The sequence below is a fragment of the Stegostoma tigrinum genome, chromosome 10 (assembly GCF_030684315.1).
Source record: "Stegostoma tigrinum isolate sSteTig4 chromosome 10, sSteTig4.hap1, whole genome shotgun sequence".
Taxonomy (NCBI): domain Eukaryota; kingdom Metazoa; phylum Chordata; class Chondrichthyes; order Orectolobiformes; family Stegostomatidae; genus Stegostoma; species Stegostoma tigrinum.
In genome coordinates, this window is record NC_081363.1 from 83,364,442 (window position 1) to 83,382,560 (window position 18,119).

Sequence of the window (18,119 nt, forward strand, 5' to 3'; positions counted from 1 at the left end):
AACTTTGTACAAAAAAAAATTTAAGAATTCAAGATCTCAAATATTAAAACCAGATAGACGTTTATATCTGAAAGAAGCACTGTCATCTGTTCCTCAAGGAGGAAAATTTTTAATTGTTTCAGTTGTTTAAACCTTGTCAGTTTTGGATGCCAGATACCTGGAAGGAAAAGGGTGATACCAGTGCTTAACAGAATAAATTGTAGAAATGATACATGCATTTTATGTATGTATTGAAGGTTGAGTACTGATTTGATGGAAGCGTAAAATTCAAAAATTTTATCAGATGGCTAAAGGAAAACTATTTCTTCCATCAAGGAAATCATGAACGGGGGTAAAACTCTGGTTCATTGGGATGAAAATCATTGAGCTCCTTTCATGCAATGAGTCGTGGAAATTTTAAAATTTCTTCTTTCTGCTGTCCTTCCAAGACATCAATCATGGCTGTAGATGCTCTGGGATGTTGGTTCCATTTCAGGACTGAGTGTGATGGTTACTTTTTCATTAGGTTAAGGTTTCATGGGATATGGATTTAAAGGTGGGAAAATGAAGTTTGAAGAAAACTCATGGTCCCAGGCATCCTTGTTGCTGTATAAGCTTTGAAGATATGTTCTCCTGCTACTTAAAACAGTGACACTTTTTATTCACTAGGTGTTGGCAGAATATGCGTGGGAACAGAATATTTTTTTCTGACGTTTAAAAGTTTGTATGTTGGAAGCAAGAGAACCATGATGAAGTCTGTCACTTTCAGTCTATTGCCAGTACTCTAGTAATCCAGTAGGAAATAGAAGTGTGTTTTGCACAGCTGGTGACCATGCTCATGGTGTCTCATACTGTTATAGTCATATAAAGCTCCAAGTACAAAAGATGCTGTATGTGTATTGCACATTATCACATCTTAACAACGTTGGTTCAGTGGGAGCACTGTTTATTTGAGAGTAAGAGGGTTATGGGTTCATGTCCCAGAGTTTTTAATATAAAGCCACTGCTGGCCTGTCCGATTTTATTATTCTTTAGATAAAGGCACTTGCCCAAGGCCTATTTGTCCCCTGAAGTAGGCATTTAAAAAAAGTGCCATGGCACTATGTTCTCTCTGGTGTCCAGGCTAATGTTTATCCACCACATTAAAGTACTAAAAAGTTAGATTGTCATGTTATTATCACCAAAGCTGTTCTTGAGATGCCAGCTGTGTGCAATATGACTGCTACATTTCAAATATGTGAAAACACTTCTCAAGCTGCAAAGTACTGCAGAATATCTAGAAGCCATGAATGATGCTACATTTCAATGTCTGATCTGTACAGTTTTACATAGTTCATAGCAGAAGTAATTTTCCCTTTAACTGAAGGCATTTCTTTCCATTCCTCCTGACTTTGTCACCATGTCTGTTCATTTCCTACCCACCTCTTTCTGTCCCAGCAATTTGCTGCTCCATGAACTCCATCTGTTTCCTAACCATAAGAAATGCAGAAAATGTCAATTACTTATTTCCATATTTCAATTCATTGCAGGATGAGCAAAATATTGTGTACTTTGAAAACAATCGTGAAGTACATGATGGATGGTCAGGAAGCTATGCACAGAATTTCATTGTTGTTGACAACTGCACAGAGCTCTTGAAGCCGCAGGTAACTAGGATAGCAACAGGAATTCTGCAGTGAGTGTTGTGGATACCACTGGCTGTGATGGATTTTGTACCATCATGTTGGTTGGGGGGGGGGGGGGGGGGCGGTGCTTTCATAATTTGTGTGGGAGGGGCATGATTTGGTCTGGGGACAGGGCTTTTCCATACTGTTTGTTTATGCGAGTGGTCGAGGAGGAAATAGAATGGATTCTGTTGACTGTAGCACTAGAGAAAAAGGGAGCTGTAACATTGGGGTATTCTTTCACACTGGCAAATTATGTAACTGACTAAGGTGGTCTTTGAACTAAAGTGTCATGGGCAAAGTTCATACTGGGTGGGATTTAGAAAGGGGAAAGGATAAGACAGTAGTTCTGCTTAGCAGTATTATATCAGAAAGGAGTAGAAGAAACATGAGGACACTAGCAAATAAGACATGCTAAGAGAATTTAAAAATTTCTATTGGAATACACATAGTATCGAGTTCACACTAATCCTCCAAAGAGCATATTCCTGTAATCTTGTGTTTCTCATGACTAATCCACCTAACCTGTGTATCCCTGGACACAATGAGACATTTAGCATGGCCAATCCATCGAACTTGCACAACTTTGGGCTGTGGGAAGAAACCAGAGTATCTGAAGGAAACACGTGCACACATAACACAGTTGCCTGAGACTGGAATGGAACCCAGGTCCCTTGCACTGAGGCAGCATTGCTAACCACTGAGCCACCATGTCTCAGACACCACCTCATTTTCATGTAGAAGGAGGACAATGTGCTGAGAGATCTCAATGCTGTAAATGTGACCATCTTACAGAAATAAACGTGGATAATAACAGTGGGGGGGTGTCCCTTTTGTCCACCACAGAGAAAATCATTACCACACTCTGCTCAACAACCCCTTTGTAGTGGTCGAGGAGCTCCCACCAGAGTCACAATCTAAATTCCACTCAGACACACAATGACATGATTTTCACAGCAAAATAAATCCAAGGAAAATATACAGAGTGATAGCAGCATCTACGTATGGTCTTTGTGGGAATCACAAGTGTGCACCATCCTCAAATTTGGTCGTTCATCAAACTTCATCTCTGTTCTCCAAGTGTGGAATGATGCCATGGAAGCGCTAATCCTCACAACAGAGCCACTTTAAAGCCAATATGTGTGAAAATTGAGATCAAGCAAGAATGTATCGTCACACCAGTTCTCGTCTCCATTTTCATCATTACAACATTCAGCCTCCGGTCAATGAAGCTTCCCACTTCTTAACAGAGCTAATCTCCTGTATATTTTCAATGTGCATCAACTCCAGTTCAGAACTAATACCACCCCAGTCTTTGTCATCAAGCTGTGGTGTGCAAATAGTATGTGTGTGTATATGCACACAAGTTCATGAGATTGAGTCTTAGACTGAACATTCAGGAAAACCAAGATCCTCCAAAAGCCTGCATCTGCTGTACATTTCAGCCCCCAACTATCATGATCCACAGTGAATCACCAAATAATGGGATTAATTCTGATACTTAGACACTTGCTGTCAACCAGTACAATCTTCTATGATGAAGTTCAGCATTACCTTCAGTGTGTAAGTGCAGCGTTCAGCTTTCCAAGGATTTGTGTATTTGATGACAAACATCTCAAACCTGGTGTTGCTGTGCTACCTGTCTTCCTGTGGATAACGTACAACAGACACCACAAATCTCTTAAAGTATCATCAATGATGTCTGTAAAATCCTGAAAATCCACTGGCAGGATAAACACTCCAATGTTAGCGTCTCCCTGAGATCAGATCACATTGCCAGTATCTCTGGCACTGGTACCAGTAAATCAGCTGCAGTGGTAGGTCACATTCTGCATGCCTGAAAACAAGCTCCTGACACAGCTTGTAGGACTCTCTAACCCAAGACCACCCAATTGGGAGAAAAAGAATCGGAAAGGAACGCCACCATGTTGAGTGTCTCCAAAAGACCGAATATGGAGGCCAAGCACATACAACAGAAGGAGGGTGCCAAAATCCAAGCATTTTACCCAGCAGTGTCAGCAGACACCATTTGCCCCACCTGTGACCAGGGAAAGTTGATCCAGTATTGGATTGTTTAGTCAGCTCAAGACCCATAATGTTGGAGTGGAAGAAAGGCATTCATGATCCCAGGAGACTGATGAACAAGAATCATATCCGAAACCAGAGAAGTAACTTTTTTTTTCCCAGCGTCGCATGTTTCTGTAACCACTCTTCAATTTAGAAAATCCTGCCTCTGGGAATAAACTGCCTAGTTAACATTCATCTCCCTAATGCTATCTAGTTCAGTAACCAGCTCTCAAACAGAAACAGAGGATAGGAGTAGCTCATTCAACACCGCCCCCCCCCCCCCCCCCGCCCCCCCGACCCGACCCGACCCGACCCCAGCGCAGCCAGTTTTCTCTCAATTTGCAGAAATTCAAATAATCTGCTTTAATGATTTTGTTACCAAAGTGGATTACCTCAAATTTATCCATATGTTACTGCATCTGTCATGTGTTTGCCCACTCAGCCTGTCCAAATCACATGGTAACATCTCTGCATCCTCTTGACAGCTCACCCAGCTTTGTGCCATCTGCACTCTGAGATATTACGTTTAGTTCCCTCATCTAAATTGTTAACATATATTGTGAATAGCTGGGGTCTAGCACTGATCTCTGCAGTATCCCATCCCTGGTCACTCTGTATTCTTAACTATTCCCTACCCGTTTACATCTATTTGCATTTTTAAGACTTTTAAAACTGTGAGCCTCAGCTGCTCAAACTTCAACACTTCCTGAAGACTGTTTGTTTTTTTTTCTTAATCACAATGAAATCCAGATGCACTGATTTTTGTTACTGACATCACGAGCAAGCATCTAAATATTTATCAGATAGTCAACACACCAACTGGCTCCTTGACCTATAATAATATGGGCATCATGATGGCACAGTGGTTAGCACTACTGCCTCACAGCACTAGGAACCCAGGTTCAAATTCAGCCTTGGGTGACTGGCTGTGTGGAGTGTGCACATGCTGTTTGTCTGCTTTCCTCTGGGTGCTCTGCCCACACAACCAGATATGTGCAGGTTAGATGGATTGGCCATGCTAAATTGACCCATAAGTGTTCAGGTATGTGCAGGCTTAGTGGTTTAACAATGGTAAATGTGGGGTTATGCTCTTTGTTTGGCTCTAATTATGCATCAACCTTCCAGCATCTACCTGAAGAGTAGGGATTCTACAATTCTATGAAGTATGAGCAGGAGTAGACAATTCAGTCTGTTCTGCCATTTAATATGATCATAGCTGATCTCATCTCAGCCTCAATTCTGCTCTTCTGCCATCCCTCTGCAACACTTCATCCCATTTATGAATTGAGATCTAGTCAGTTCTTCCTTAAATCAATTCAGTGTCCTGGCATCCGCCACACTCTGGAATAATGAATTCCATAGATTCACATCCCTTTGAGAGAAGTAATTTCTTCTTGTCCCTGTTTTAAATCTGCTACACCTTATCCTAAATCTATGACCTCTCCTTCCAGATTACTACAGATGCTCCCTCATGTGGGGCAGAGCTAGAACTAATTCTTACAGGTAAGAAGTATAGAAAAGCAAAAGGAAACAAATACCCACCCCTTCCACAGCCTAACTCAAAATCAGATCAGGAGTAGGCCAGTCGCCTTTCGAGCTTGCTCTGCCATTCAATATGATCATGTCTGATCATCCAACTTGTTACCATGTTCCTGCTTTTTCCCCATACTCATTGACCTCTTTAGTCCTAGGAACTCTGTTATCTTCTTGAAGACATTGTGTTTTGGCCATAAATTGCTCTCTGTGGCAGACAGAACTCCTTGCTCATCGAACTCCCAGGTTTCCACTTGCTTTCCTCAACTGCACTCATTTGTCTCCCAACAGATGTAACTTTGACCCAGTGAAGCACTTTGCATCTTGGCAAATTGAAGTCCTTTGTGGCCATGTGCTGCTGCAGTTAGTTCCACCTGCCTAGCCCTGACCTCAGCTCCCTCAATATCTGCTTGCTGCTCTTTGAATCACAGGCTGTTTCTCTCCTATGTCTGTGCAGATAGGCAGATAGTGAACTTATTAGCATATATGGGAAAGACCCAGCCTGTAGTTAAAGGAATAACTCCTCCTCACTTCCAGCCATTCTATGGGGTGACTTTGCTCTGGTTACCTCCATGAATGAATTTCATGCAAATCTGGGACAAACCCACCCACTGCTTTTGTGTATTTAGAGAGATGGCTCACAGTACTTGTCTGACTAGAGCTTTAAGTAACTCAATCATAATTTCTATCCCCTTGCAATTTATTTTCAAGATGATAATGTCAATTTTTTTTTCCTCAGTCGTACCAGCCATCTTTAATCCATGTGAAGAAATTGGAGCCCCTGAAAGAGGTGAGTGCATCTTGGGATTAGCTTTTTTTACACCATAAATCTTTTTGTGGGGAGAGAGCATGCATATGGCCTTGAAATAAAGGATCAGCCATGATCATAATGGCAGAATGGGCTCAATGGCCTACTCCTCTTTTCTTTGTTTCTAGTAATAATTAAATGGCTCTTAATTTCTTTATAAATGTTATCTTAAGACGGCAGCAGTTCCATATCTAGAATAAGAGTTATGTTCAACTGTGATCTGTAGTGCATCCAACACTGGTAATAGATGAGTGGTTTGAATATTTGTTTTAATGTGTTTATAAATGGATTGTGTATAGCATTGATGTTCAGTCATTTTGGGTTGTGTTTATGTGCCCAGTCCCAATGCACAAATCTCTGTTAGCAGAAATGGTGCACATTTAAGGTACTAAAAGGCCAGCAGCTGTACACACATTGGGGTGGCTGACCAGCATGTGTACACTTAAAAGTAGATTTTCTTTTTGTATGTTCTGGGTGTTTTAGACCCAATGTAAGCCCTTTATTTTCTTCCCAATGTCCCCTTTCTGTCAGCATTACTTAAAAACTTACCTTGTGTTTTTCACCCTTGCCGGTGATCTGTAATTTGGCCTTCAGCTGGGCCTATGGTATTCATTTAAAACCATTGTTTTAACACATCAGGAATTTAATTCATTGTTGAAAAGCTAATTGTTTTGGAGCAGCCACACTTCAGAGATAAAAGCAAAAAATTCTGGAAGAACAAGTGGAGTAGACAAATTGAAAACCCATCATCGGCAGATTATTCTCCAAACCATCCTGACTCAGAACAATATTTCTGCTTTTCACTGATGCTGTACCTGGGATTCTGTCCCAGGTAACAGTTCTGTTCAAGAATGCCACTGATAAATGCTAGCTTTGCCAGCAACACCTGTGTGCTATGAATGGATTAAAAAAGTGATACTTCCTGACAACAGCATGGCCGAAGTAGCTGTTTGTGATTTCACCAATCCCACTTCCTACTGTCTGCCCTCTTTAAGTACTCACCTAATGAATGTCCAAAGGTTACAGGTTGTTGAAGTGGCCATCAAAAAGAAAAGATGGTGAAATTTTTATGCTTAGTTATGTGTTCAATACGGTTTGGATTGTTTGTATGCTATATATTCCCACTCTTGAATCAGGATGTTGGTTTCATAGGGAAGTCAATATCCTTAATTACATTTAATTTGGTAGGGCATCACAAAGGGCAGTTAGGATTCAACTACATTATTGTAGGATTTCCATTACATACATTCATGAATAGATAAAGACAGCAAGTTTTTTTTCCTTCAGTTACGTTATCATCATTGCTATTAAGTGACTATATCAATTGTAGTGGGGTTTGAACCTGTGTCTCAAACATTAGCTTAAAGCTGCGATTTACTAGTCCATTAAAATGACCATTGTGGTATTCTCTCCTTGGAACATCTGTTGGCTATAAATGGAAAACTAACCCAGTAATCTCCCTTACCTATGCTGTCTGCGGTGGGAAGAGCAGCTACAGTATATGGTACAAGGTAATACCTTTCACAAGGTATGTTGCAGATGCCAAGCCACTGGCATAGGCAAATATTTTGACAAGATTTTCAAAGACAGCAGTTGGGCATCTTGGTGGGAGTAGGGATATAATTTTTTTAGACTTATTTACCTGTAGGGCCAAGAAGTCAGAATGAGAGGACCAAAGAGTGGACTAAAGGAAATGATTAAACCAAAGCTGTGTAGAGTTTTTTAAAACCAAGTCAAAGATTTTTAAGACCTGATGAGAAAATTGAGAAAGGGTGTTGTGGAAAATAACGACTTTTTTCTCTGTTTTCAGAATCCAGGAAACAGTCAAGATGACAATAAAAATGATACAACAATCGAAACAATTTCACCTCCACACTCTACACCTGAGGTAAATACAGCAGAATTGTACAATTTTATTTGACTTTGTGAAGTCACCTGTGAACTATTTATTAAGACTACAAATATGTGGGGCCTTCATGCCTCATTTGGAGTATTGTGTACAGTTTTAGACTTGACTTAACGAAGGACATATTTTTTGGATTGTGATGAAGATTCACTAGATGCTTTCCTGAACTGAGAGGACTATCCAGGAGGAGAGATTAAGTAGCCTAAGCCTGTATTCCATGAAATTGGTAACAATAAGAAATGATCTATTTTACACAAAATTAATTGTGAATGTAGGGCAAATGTTTCCCTTAGAGTCTAGAACACAGGATCACATTCTCATAATATGGATTGGTCATTTAGGACTGACATGAGGAAACATTTCATTCAGGGATATCTTTTTTGAAATTCTCAACCTCAGATTTGTCAATGATCATTGGTTGAGTATATCCAAGACCAATATTTGAGTTCTAAAGGATATGAATGTATAGCCAAACATCAACCATAGTCTTGTTAATTTGCAAAGCAGACTGCAGGTATCAAATGGCATATTTCTACTCCTAGTCCTTTTAGACTCAGAATTTTATAGTACGGAAGGAGGCCATTTGACCTATTGTGGCTGCACCAGCTCCTGATAAAGCTATACAAGTTAGTCCCATTCTCCAACCACGTCTCCGTAGCCCTCTAAATTCATCACTTTCAAATATATATGCAATTCTCTTTTGAAACCTATGGAATCTGCCTCCAGCATTCTACCAGTTACTGCATTCAAAATCCTAACATCTGAATAAAGAAGTTTCTCCTCACTTAATTCCTAGCTCTGTTGCTGATTAATGTTCGAATTATGAGCCCTAGTTACTGACTTACTAACTAGGAGAAACAGAATTTCCTCTTTACCCTGTCAAGATTGTTCAGAATTTTGGTCACCTCTTAAAGTTCTCTGCTCCAAGGAGAATTGCTGTAATATTCCCTTGTATCTGAAGTCCCTCATTCCTGGCATTATTATAGTAAATCTCCTTTTCACTCTCTCTCCAGGGCTTTAACATCTTGAAATAAGATACCCCACGGTGAACACACAACTCCATGTGTAGTCTGACCAATGATTTGTAGAGGTGTAGCATCACATTGTTTACTCACTTTTATAACTTGAAGGATCTCAAAAGCTGCCTTAGTGACTATTTCAACTTGCCTGGCTATCTTCAGACAATAATGCACTTGAACCCCAAGGTTGCTTTAACCCTGTATGCCCCTCAAAATTATACAATTGAGCCTGTATTGTGTCTCCATGTTTCTTCTACCAAGATGTATTATCTCATTTCTTAGCCTTGAAATAGCCAAGTGTCTGTCCACTTGACCAACTTATCAAAGTCCCTCTGAGGTCACTCAGTGGCATCCTCACAATTCACTATTCTCCTGAGTTTAGCATCATCTGGAAACTTAGATTTTGCCTTTAATATCCATCTCCGAATCATTTATATAAGGCACAAAAAGCCAAGGTCTCAACACTGATCATGGGGAGTGCCATTTTCAACTCCATTCCAGTCAGAAATGCACCTCTAATACCTAACTACTTTTTCCTATCTTTTACATTACTGAAGAGCAACTTCTACAATATGACCAAATACACAACAGTTTGTCTTGATTGTTCATTGAGTATTTTTCTTTACTTTTCTCATTTTGGTTTGGAACTGAGTTCAAGTTGACAGTTGAACTTTAGACTTTAAGCAGCAACTTTTTTTAAGATAAAGGAAAGAACAAACATTGATATGTCTTGGTGGGAACTGGTCTGGAAAGTTCATTAAAGGTTAATTATTGCTTTAAGAACACCTTAAATATGTTACGCTCAAGGCATAGCAGCTGCTTCTATGTTTAAAAGGGGCAACCAAAAGGAGGCTTGTGCCAATCAGGCAAACAGAGGATGTTGAACAAACAAAAGAGAAACCATAGATTAGAATGAATTTAGGGCAGAAAGCAGTCTGGCTATGAAAACTGCTGGATGGAGTTTTGGTTGCTGCCTAGCTTGTATTGAATTATTGAAAGTTCTGAGAAATTAACCCCCATCTGTATGATATAAGTAAAAATCGCCAGCAATATTCGGAAGTTGTTTTCATTTAACCAGTGACTTTGGAATTCAAGCAAGATGTACAGTCTGACGTGTTAATGAGCAGCTCGTTTAGAACGTTCAGCCATTTTGTTAAAAAACTGCTTAAATGAAATGGCCAGTTAAACTCCTTTATTTTTCCTTTAATTTATCCTTTGACTGTGTTATCTGTCTGAGTGGCAGTCACGAATCAAAGATTGGGTTTAAATCCTAGACATCAATTGGATTATGTTGTGTTTAGCTTTGCCCCGACAAAGTTTTGTAGTATTGATGATTTGTTAACTTTTATTTAATTGATAAACTTGGTGTCTTCTAACTGTCATTCATGCAATTGGACATTTTTGAGGATCATTGAATATTTTAATTTTATGTTGTTACGACATCCAGTATTAGGAAGTAAGATACAATCTGGTTTGCCAGCCCTATACCATAACAATTCAGAGGCAGGCTTTTTTTTGGTTAAAAATACAACTTTTAAGAAAGGTGAATGCAGCAGGTTATTTGAAGTATTACAGAAGCTAAGGAGAATGCAACTCTCCTTTTGTGGGAGGAGTATGAAAGTTTAGTAATTTTCTCATTGTTATAATTGTTTGTATTTCCTTAAACAGAGGACTGGCTTGTTCACAAGCTGGGAAGATGGGCCATATTTATTGATAATTAAAATACAAGCATCACATAAAGATTCAAAGAAAGAAAAGAATCAAGCTGCAGAATCTGCAGCAAAAATAACTGAGCATGTGACCAAAAAAAGTAAAACGGAGGAAAACACTAAAGTGAAGATTGTGCCAGCAGAGGAAGATCACCTGTCACTCGCAAGTAGGTTCTGTTTAACTTGAGTATAGTTGCAAACTGTTTTGAATGAAGCTATGGACCCCTTTCTCATGTTATACTGCGCAAATGGAACTGAAAGCAGTGAGATAAAATGGCATTCTGTATCTCTGAAATATTAAACACAACTGCTTCTAGTGAATTGAGTCAATCACACAGTGACTGGAGGAAAGAGATTCATTTTGAGAAATGTGATATACATCGGCATTCAACCACTGTATTGAGAGAGGATAGGTGACTGGATAAAAGCTTTCATTGGAACATGCACCTTTTGTGGATAGATGCGCTAGATCTAACTCTACTAGGTTTTGTTGTTCAAAATTACATTACAAATTGAAATAATTGGAAAGATGACTGCAAAATAGTATCAGGATGAATTGGAAGGAGACTGGCCTATGTTATCCATGCTCAGTGAATTTTGTCTTTCAGTGATTGTGGAAATGAAAGGGCAATATGATTTCATCTCCCCTGCAGACTGGCCACTAATGATGGTAAGTTATACAATTAAATATTTGGGAGTTGTAACTTTTCATGGTCAATCCAGTAGAAGTTTAATGCCTGGTGTTTTCCCACCACGTATTCTCTGCTGTACTTCATTGGATGTTAGGCATTTGACACTTTTGTGGTCATAAAATATATGTCCAGATATCTCCTGTACACAGAAAGCAGGACAAATCCAACCTGGCCATTAACTGCCCTTCCAGTCAACACTCTATCATCAGTAAAGTGATGGAAGGTATTATCAGCAGTTCTATCAGACAGCGCCTGTTCAGCAATAACCTGCTTAGTGACACCTATTTTGGGTTCTGCCAAGACTGTCATCCCCTGACCTCGTTACAGCCTTGGTTCACACATGGACAAAGCTGAATTTCAGAGGTGAGGTGAGTGTGACAACCCTTGGCCTCAAGACTGCATTCAACTGAATACCATCAAGAAATCCATCAGCAGGCAAACGCTCCACTCATTACAGTATACCTCGGTCATAGAAGATAATTCTGATCATTTGGAGGTAACTCCAGGACAACTTTGCGGGGGTTTCTCAAGGTAGTGTCCTAGGCCAAACCATCTTCAACTGCTTCATCAATGACCTTTCTTTGACTATGAGGTCAGACTTGGGGATGTTTGCTGATTGCCAAATGTTTAGTTATTGAGGCAGTCCATGTTCAAATGCAGCAAGGTGAGTACTATATCAAGGTTTGGGCTGACAAAGATCATTATATAGCAACTTCCAAACCCGTGACTATGAACACCCACCTGCAAGTTCCCCTCCCAGACACATACTATCCTGACTTGGAAATATATCATCATTCCTTCAATGTTGTTTGATCAAAAACCTGAAATTCCCTCCCTGAGGGCATGGTAGGTCAACCCTCAGTATGTGACTGCAATGGTTCAAGAAGACGACTCAACACCACCTTCTCAAGGCATCCAGGGTGGGTAATAAATGGTGGCCAGCCAGCGATACCCATGTCCAACAAATGAATTAAAGTAAGTTTATGGTACTATAATGGGGGAAGAAACCTGATTTGGAGGGGTTGAAGCAAAGTTCTGAAAAATATGCATCATAACACATTCAAGGACTTTGGAGAGGAAAGGGGTGGTGGGGGGGATAGTTTGCAAGCACAGATTTAATTTTGTTTTGAGTAGAGTTACAATCTTTGTAATGGTGCAGAGCCTGAGAGGGACTGAATGATCATGTTAGCGCAAGAACCGAAGCAGTCTTCTGCAGCATGCAATTTTATCTGAGCAAGTATGTTCTGGCTACAGAGGGAGGGCAAAAGAGGTATTCCTAGGATGGTGGAATGATGTATGGGGAGAGACTGAACATGTTAAGACTATATTTACTGGAACTTAGGAGGGGGAAATCTCCTATAAATCTATAAAAGGTTAACAGATTAGACAGTAGATGCAAGAAGGATGTTCTCATTGACAGAAGTCCAGAACCAGGAGTCACAGTTCAGGGATACGTGGTAGGCCATTTAGGACTGAGATGAGAAAGTTCATCATCCAGAATGTGGTGAGTCTGTGGAATTCTCTGCTTCTGAAAGCAGTTCAGGCCAAGTCATTGAAAATTTTCAAGAAGGGCATAGAGGTATTTCTTATGGCTAAAAGGTTCAAAGGATATTGGGAGAAAGCAGGAAAGGGGTACTGAGTTGAATGATCAGCTTTGATCTCATGGTGGAGCAGGCTCAGAGGCCTAATCCAGCTCCTATATTCATTTTATTTCCCTATATTACAGCTCTTCAGGGCTGATAATGCCAAAATTTTTGTCAGTTTGTGCAGCAGAATAAACTTACGTCTGTGAAATCTGTTCTGATGGTGAAGACTGCAGAGTAAATTGATATTGCACTGTCTCCCCATGCCAGTTTTTCATGGTGATGTGCATTGTGTATGTGCTCTTTGGGGCTCTCTGGCTGGTCTGGTCTGCATGCTACTGGAGGGACCTCCTACGCATCCAGTTTTGGATTGGAGCAGTCATCTTTCTGGGAATGCTGGAGAAAGCTGTCTTTTATGCAGAGTTCCAGAGCATCCGGTACAAGGGTCAATCAGGTAGGGAACATTTTTAACCTAATAACAGAATGGTTTCTGGCTCAATTGATGAATCTTCTCAAAGTTGCTCATGGCTAGGGGGAATTCTAGCTGGGTTGGCTCTAATAGAGGCAAGATGTTATATCATCAGTACAGCAAGTAAGAATAACACTTACAGCAGAGGAGATTGCATTTCACTCTTTCCTCATGTCCTTCTAGAGTCAGAGGTTTACAGTGTGGAACGAGGCCCTTTGGCCAAACTTATCCATACCGTCCAGTTTTCACAATTCAATTTTGTATACAAGTGGCACACTTTTTTGAGGGAGTGGATGCAGCTCCCATCCAACCCTGTGTCCAGCATTATATTATTACCTAAGATGGAAAATAATAGCAAAACAATGTTGCTTGTTTACATCAATTAAGTTTAGATCTGCGTACATCTGTGTGGATGGATGTCGTCCTGATGGGGTTGTTTCTGGGATATGTTGAGACATTTGAAAAGTAGGCATACAATGGAGTGAGTTCTTGATGTTTTGCTCCATGGCTCCAGATGCTGTGGTCGCAATCAGCAGTGAAAATGGGAAAGCCAAGGCTATAAATTGAAACAAAAAACAGAAGTTGCTCAAAACTCCAACATTCTGGCAGCACCTGTGGAGGGAAGGCTGAGTTATGTTTTGGATTCAGTTTCTTTGGAACTGATTGTAACTAAGAAAGGTTGGTTTTGATGCTGAAGGTGGGGTGGGGACAGGAGTAAATGATCGGTCAATACAAAGGCCAGCAGGAGGGAAAAAAAATCATTACCAACATTTACCCATTCCTTTAACTATTCAACTATTTCTTTGTATATTCTTCCAAAAGCATCTGCTTAATAATCTGCCTCATCTTGCCTGACTTTGGCATGACTGAGTATTGTTACTCAGGACTACTGAATATAAATTCCCAAGTGTACATTACTTTGCGCTTGGTTTTGGGGGCATGGTAATCATTGCAGTGCATATCAAATTCCAAATTAAAACATGGCCTTATTTAATAGCCCTACTTATGGTACTTTTAGACCATGGAACTATTAGAGCAAAGAAGGAGTCCACTGAGCCTTCTGTGTCTGCATTGGCTAAGCAAGTCATTGAGCGTCAATGTTCCTGTTCCCCTCACTAATCTTTCACATCTTCCTTTCCAACTAATAATCCATTTTCCTTTGGGAACCTCATTTATTGAACTTGCATTCACCACACTCATAGGCAGCACATTGCAGATCATAACCTCTTGCATGTGGAAAGAGTTTGTCATCAAATGTCCATCTGCTAGGTGGGTCAGTTCCTCCATACCTACTCTGCCCATGACCTTATGATTTTTGAATACCTCTACTAAATCTTTCACTTTTTTTAATCTAAGGAAAGCAGTCCTGACCTGTCACCTGAAACCATTCTTATGAAACTTTTTTGCACTCTCTTCTGGCTTTACATCCATCCTAAACTATAATGCCTGGAACTGGATAACAATTGAGACCAAACAGGTTTTACGCAAGTTTAACATAATCTCTTTGCCCTTGCACTCTATGTCCCTTCTAATATTGGATCAGAAGTTCTGCTTACCATTCTTTTGAATTTCTCCTACAACTTGCAATAAATTTTGCACAATGCATTGAAATCCCTCTGCTCCTTCGCCCCACTTAGAATTCTATTATATTTTACATTGCCTCTTGCTGATTTTCCTACCAAAATAAACTAGTTCAAATTTCTCTTCATTGGACTGCATCTGACTGGTCTACCTGTTCCACTAACTTGTCTACATCCTTTCCAAATTCTGCACAAAACATGTTGCAGGTCATGATGTTTCCAAGATTAGCTATGATTGTTTGAATGGTGGCACAGGCTTGAGAGAGGCTGTATAGTCTACAGTTGTTCACAGATCGTTTATGATTGACCTCAGTTTTCTGGGCAATTGAATGGGGAAAAAGAAATGAGATTGGATTCCTGCATGTTACAAGCGACACAGCAGTGAAACTCCAGTGTTTGGAGTGAGATTGCAGGTCATCTGTGATCTCACTGACAGCAGGACAGGCCTAAATGGGACCAAATGGTCTATTTTGTGGTAAGTTAAAGGTGCTACATGAAGATATCATAGTGCTGTCACTGAGTTCTTAAAACCAGTATAACTACCACTTTCACAATTTGTGTTTATCTAGTGCAAGGAGCAGTGATTTTTGCTGAATTACTTTCTGCCCTGAAGCGTTCCCTTGCTCGTGTTCTGGTCATCCTAGTCAGTCTTGGCTATGGAATTGTGAAGTAAGTGTAAACAAAACTTCATTTCAATGTTCTCAATAACCAGTAACCAAACTTTAATCTAAGTACACACGTATTGTAGATTGACTGGAAGAAAATACGTGATGATGATAGTAAGTACTCCTGAGAAAGCCCCAGATACTTAGATGTGTGTAGGACTGTAGTTTTGCCACTTGAACGACTGGTGTCTGAAAAGTATTTGCTTTCCTGAGAATTGTCATTTAACCATCAGTGGTCCAAATATCTCCTGAAAGTACTCCCTCTGGATAGGGGACAGTTCTTCAGATGCCAATCACCTGATATGGCTACTTAACAGACTTGCCTACCTCTGTCCTCCTCCATCTCGACTGCACTTTGTACTCCTCTCACTTGTCCTTGTTTGCCCTGTTTCATCCAACTTTTGGGTATTCTAAACTTGAATCTGACCTGAAATAATTCTCAGTCCTGTTAAGGGTGTCTGAAAAGTGAAACAACAGTGCCTACTGATAATTGTTCATCTCTTTTTAAAGTTAGAAAATTTTTATTCCTGTTTTTCACAGGAGCATTATTAGGCGAGAATTTTCACAGAATCAAAAGGGTGCTGAGGTGTGTAACTTAGTCAAAGAAGTAGGTTTTAAGAAAGGTCTTAAAGGAATGAAAATGGCAACAATGTTATAGACCAATCTTTGAGCTTAATTCCTATAAAATCATAGTCAACAGTGATGAGATGAGAGTGCACATGATACCAGAGTTGGAGAAACATACATTTCTTGGAAGGTTGTAAGCCTGAAGTACTTACACACCTAGAAGTGGGTAAATCCAGAAAAAGACAGGTTTACTTTGTTTCCTTTTGTGTTTACTCTTTCATGGAATGTGAATACCACTGGAGGCCAGAGTTTGTTATCCAAACTTAACTGCCCTTGAACTGAGTGGTTTATTGTTATTTCAGAGGGCAGTTGAGTCACCCACATTGTTGTTGGTTTGAAATTACATGCTGGCCAGATCAAGTAAGTATGACAGATTTTATTCCCTTGGAAATTTTGTGAACCAGATGAATATCGATGGCGCAGTAGTTTCATGACTGAGATTCATACTTTCTTAATTTAAAATCTGGCTGCTATGGTGGGACTTGAATCCATTTCCACATTGTTTCAACCTGGGCCTTTGGATTAGCAGCCCAGTAACATTACCATAATAGCAGTCTCTCTCCCTGTGGAGAAAGACAAATGACACTATTTAGTTGGCTGTACGTTGGTGAATGATGTCTTGCGTTACGATAATTGTGGTAACTGTTGAATCTGGGCAACCAACACAGACGAGGCAGCATCAGAGGAGCAGGAAAGTTGGCGTTTTGGGTCGAGACCCTCTTTCAGAAATGGGGACGGGGCTGGGAACTGGGAAATAAATAGAGAGAAGTTGGGTGGGATGGTCATAGATGAATTCAGGTAGGGAGTGGTGGGGATTGGTCAGTGGGACAGGTGGGAGAGAAGATGGACAGGTTGTCAGGTCAAAGAGGCAGGAGGGAGAATGGGTGGAGCTGGGTAAAGGTAGGTTGGGTGGTGATAGGTTGAATGCAGGTAGTGGAGATTGGTTGATAAGGGTCGGGCGGACAGGTGGGGAAGAAGATGGATAGGTTGTGTTAGGTCATGGAGATGGGAATGAGAGGGAGATTTGGATGTGGGATGAGGCGAAGGTGAGGTGATTTTAAACCTGGTAAATTCATTGTTAAGGCCATCGGGCTGTACCATCCCAAGGCGGAATGAGGTGTTGCTTCTCCAGTTTGCATGTGGTGCCATTGTGGCACTGGAGGAGACCCAGAATGCACATAGCACCCATGGAGTGCAAGGGGGAGTTAAAATGATTGACAACTGGAAGGTGTTGTCGTTTGTTGTGTACAGAGCGCAGATGGTCCACGAGTCTGTGCTTGGTCTCATTGATGTAGAGGGGGCTACATTGGGAGTGGACTAGTGGGGATTCTATCTTTATTTTTGTTGGGGGGGGCAGGGATTTAAGGACACAAGTATGGGAAATGCAAGAGACGTGGTTGAGGGCACTTTTGATCACCTGAGGCCGTCCACTGCATCGGGACCACAACTTCCCTTTTGTCCTCACATACCATCGCACCAACCTAGCTCATCATTCTCTGCCACTTCTGGCACCTACAATCTGACCCCACGACCAGAGATATTTCCCTCCTCACCCCAACCTGCCTTCCGCACGAACTGCTCTCTCCATGACTCCCTCGTCTGCTCCGCACTCCCCACTAACCCCACCACACCCGGCACCTTTCCCTGCCACTGCAGGAACTGCTACACCTACACCTACCCAACCACCACCTCCACCTCACTCACCTCCATCCAAGGCCCAAAGCAAACTTTTCATATCTGACAGGGGTTCAGCTGCACGTCCTCTAACTTGGTCTACTGTATCTGCTCCCAGTTGGCGTCCTGTCCATAAGTGAGACC

The 18,119-nt window shown here is 40.8% G+C and overlaps 1 protein-coding gene across 5 annotated transcripts in view; it reads left to right on the forward strand.

Annotated features, from left to right (window-relative positions):
* The window catches only part of LOC125455829 (transmembrane protein 87A-like), a 59,682-nt gene that overhangs the window by 9,096 nt on the left and 32,467 nt on the right, over positions 1-18,119 (forward strand). For 3 of the 5 annotated variants that reach the window (XR_009446257.1, XM_048538320.2, XM_059649320.1), the window contains 7 exons: positions 1,509-1,625; positions 5,983-6,033; positions 7,862-7,939; positions 10,645-10,852; positions 11,294-11,355; positions 13,231-13,414; positions 15,579-15,678. Coding sequence is in view for 4 of the 5 variants with exons in the window: in XM_048538320.2 (XP_048394277.1) it covers positions 1,509-1,625; positions 5,983-6,033; positions 7,862-7,939; positions 10,645-10,852; positions 11,294-11,355; positions 13,231-13,414; positions 15,579-15,678 (800 nt within the window). In the remaining variant the exon portion in view is untranslated. The remainder of the gene's footprint in view (positions 1-1,508; positions 1,626-5,982; positions 6,034-7,861; positions 7,940-10,644; positions 10,853-11,293; positions 11,356-13,230; positions 13,415-15,578; positions 15,679-18,119) is intronic. The other 2 variants (XM_059649319.1, XM_059649321.1) reach the window with 2 other exon arrangements.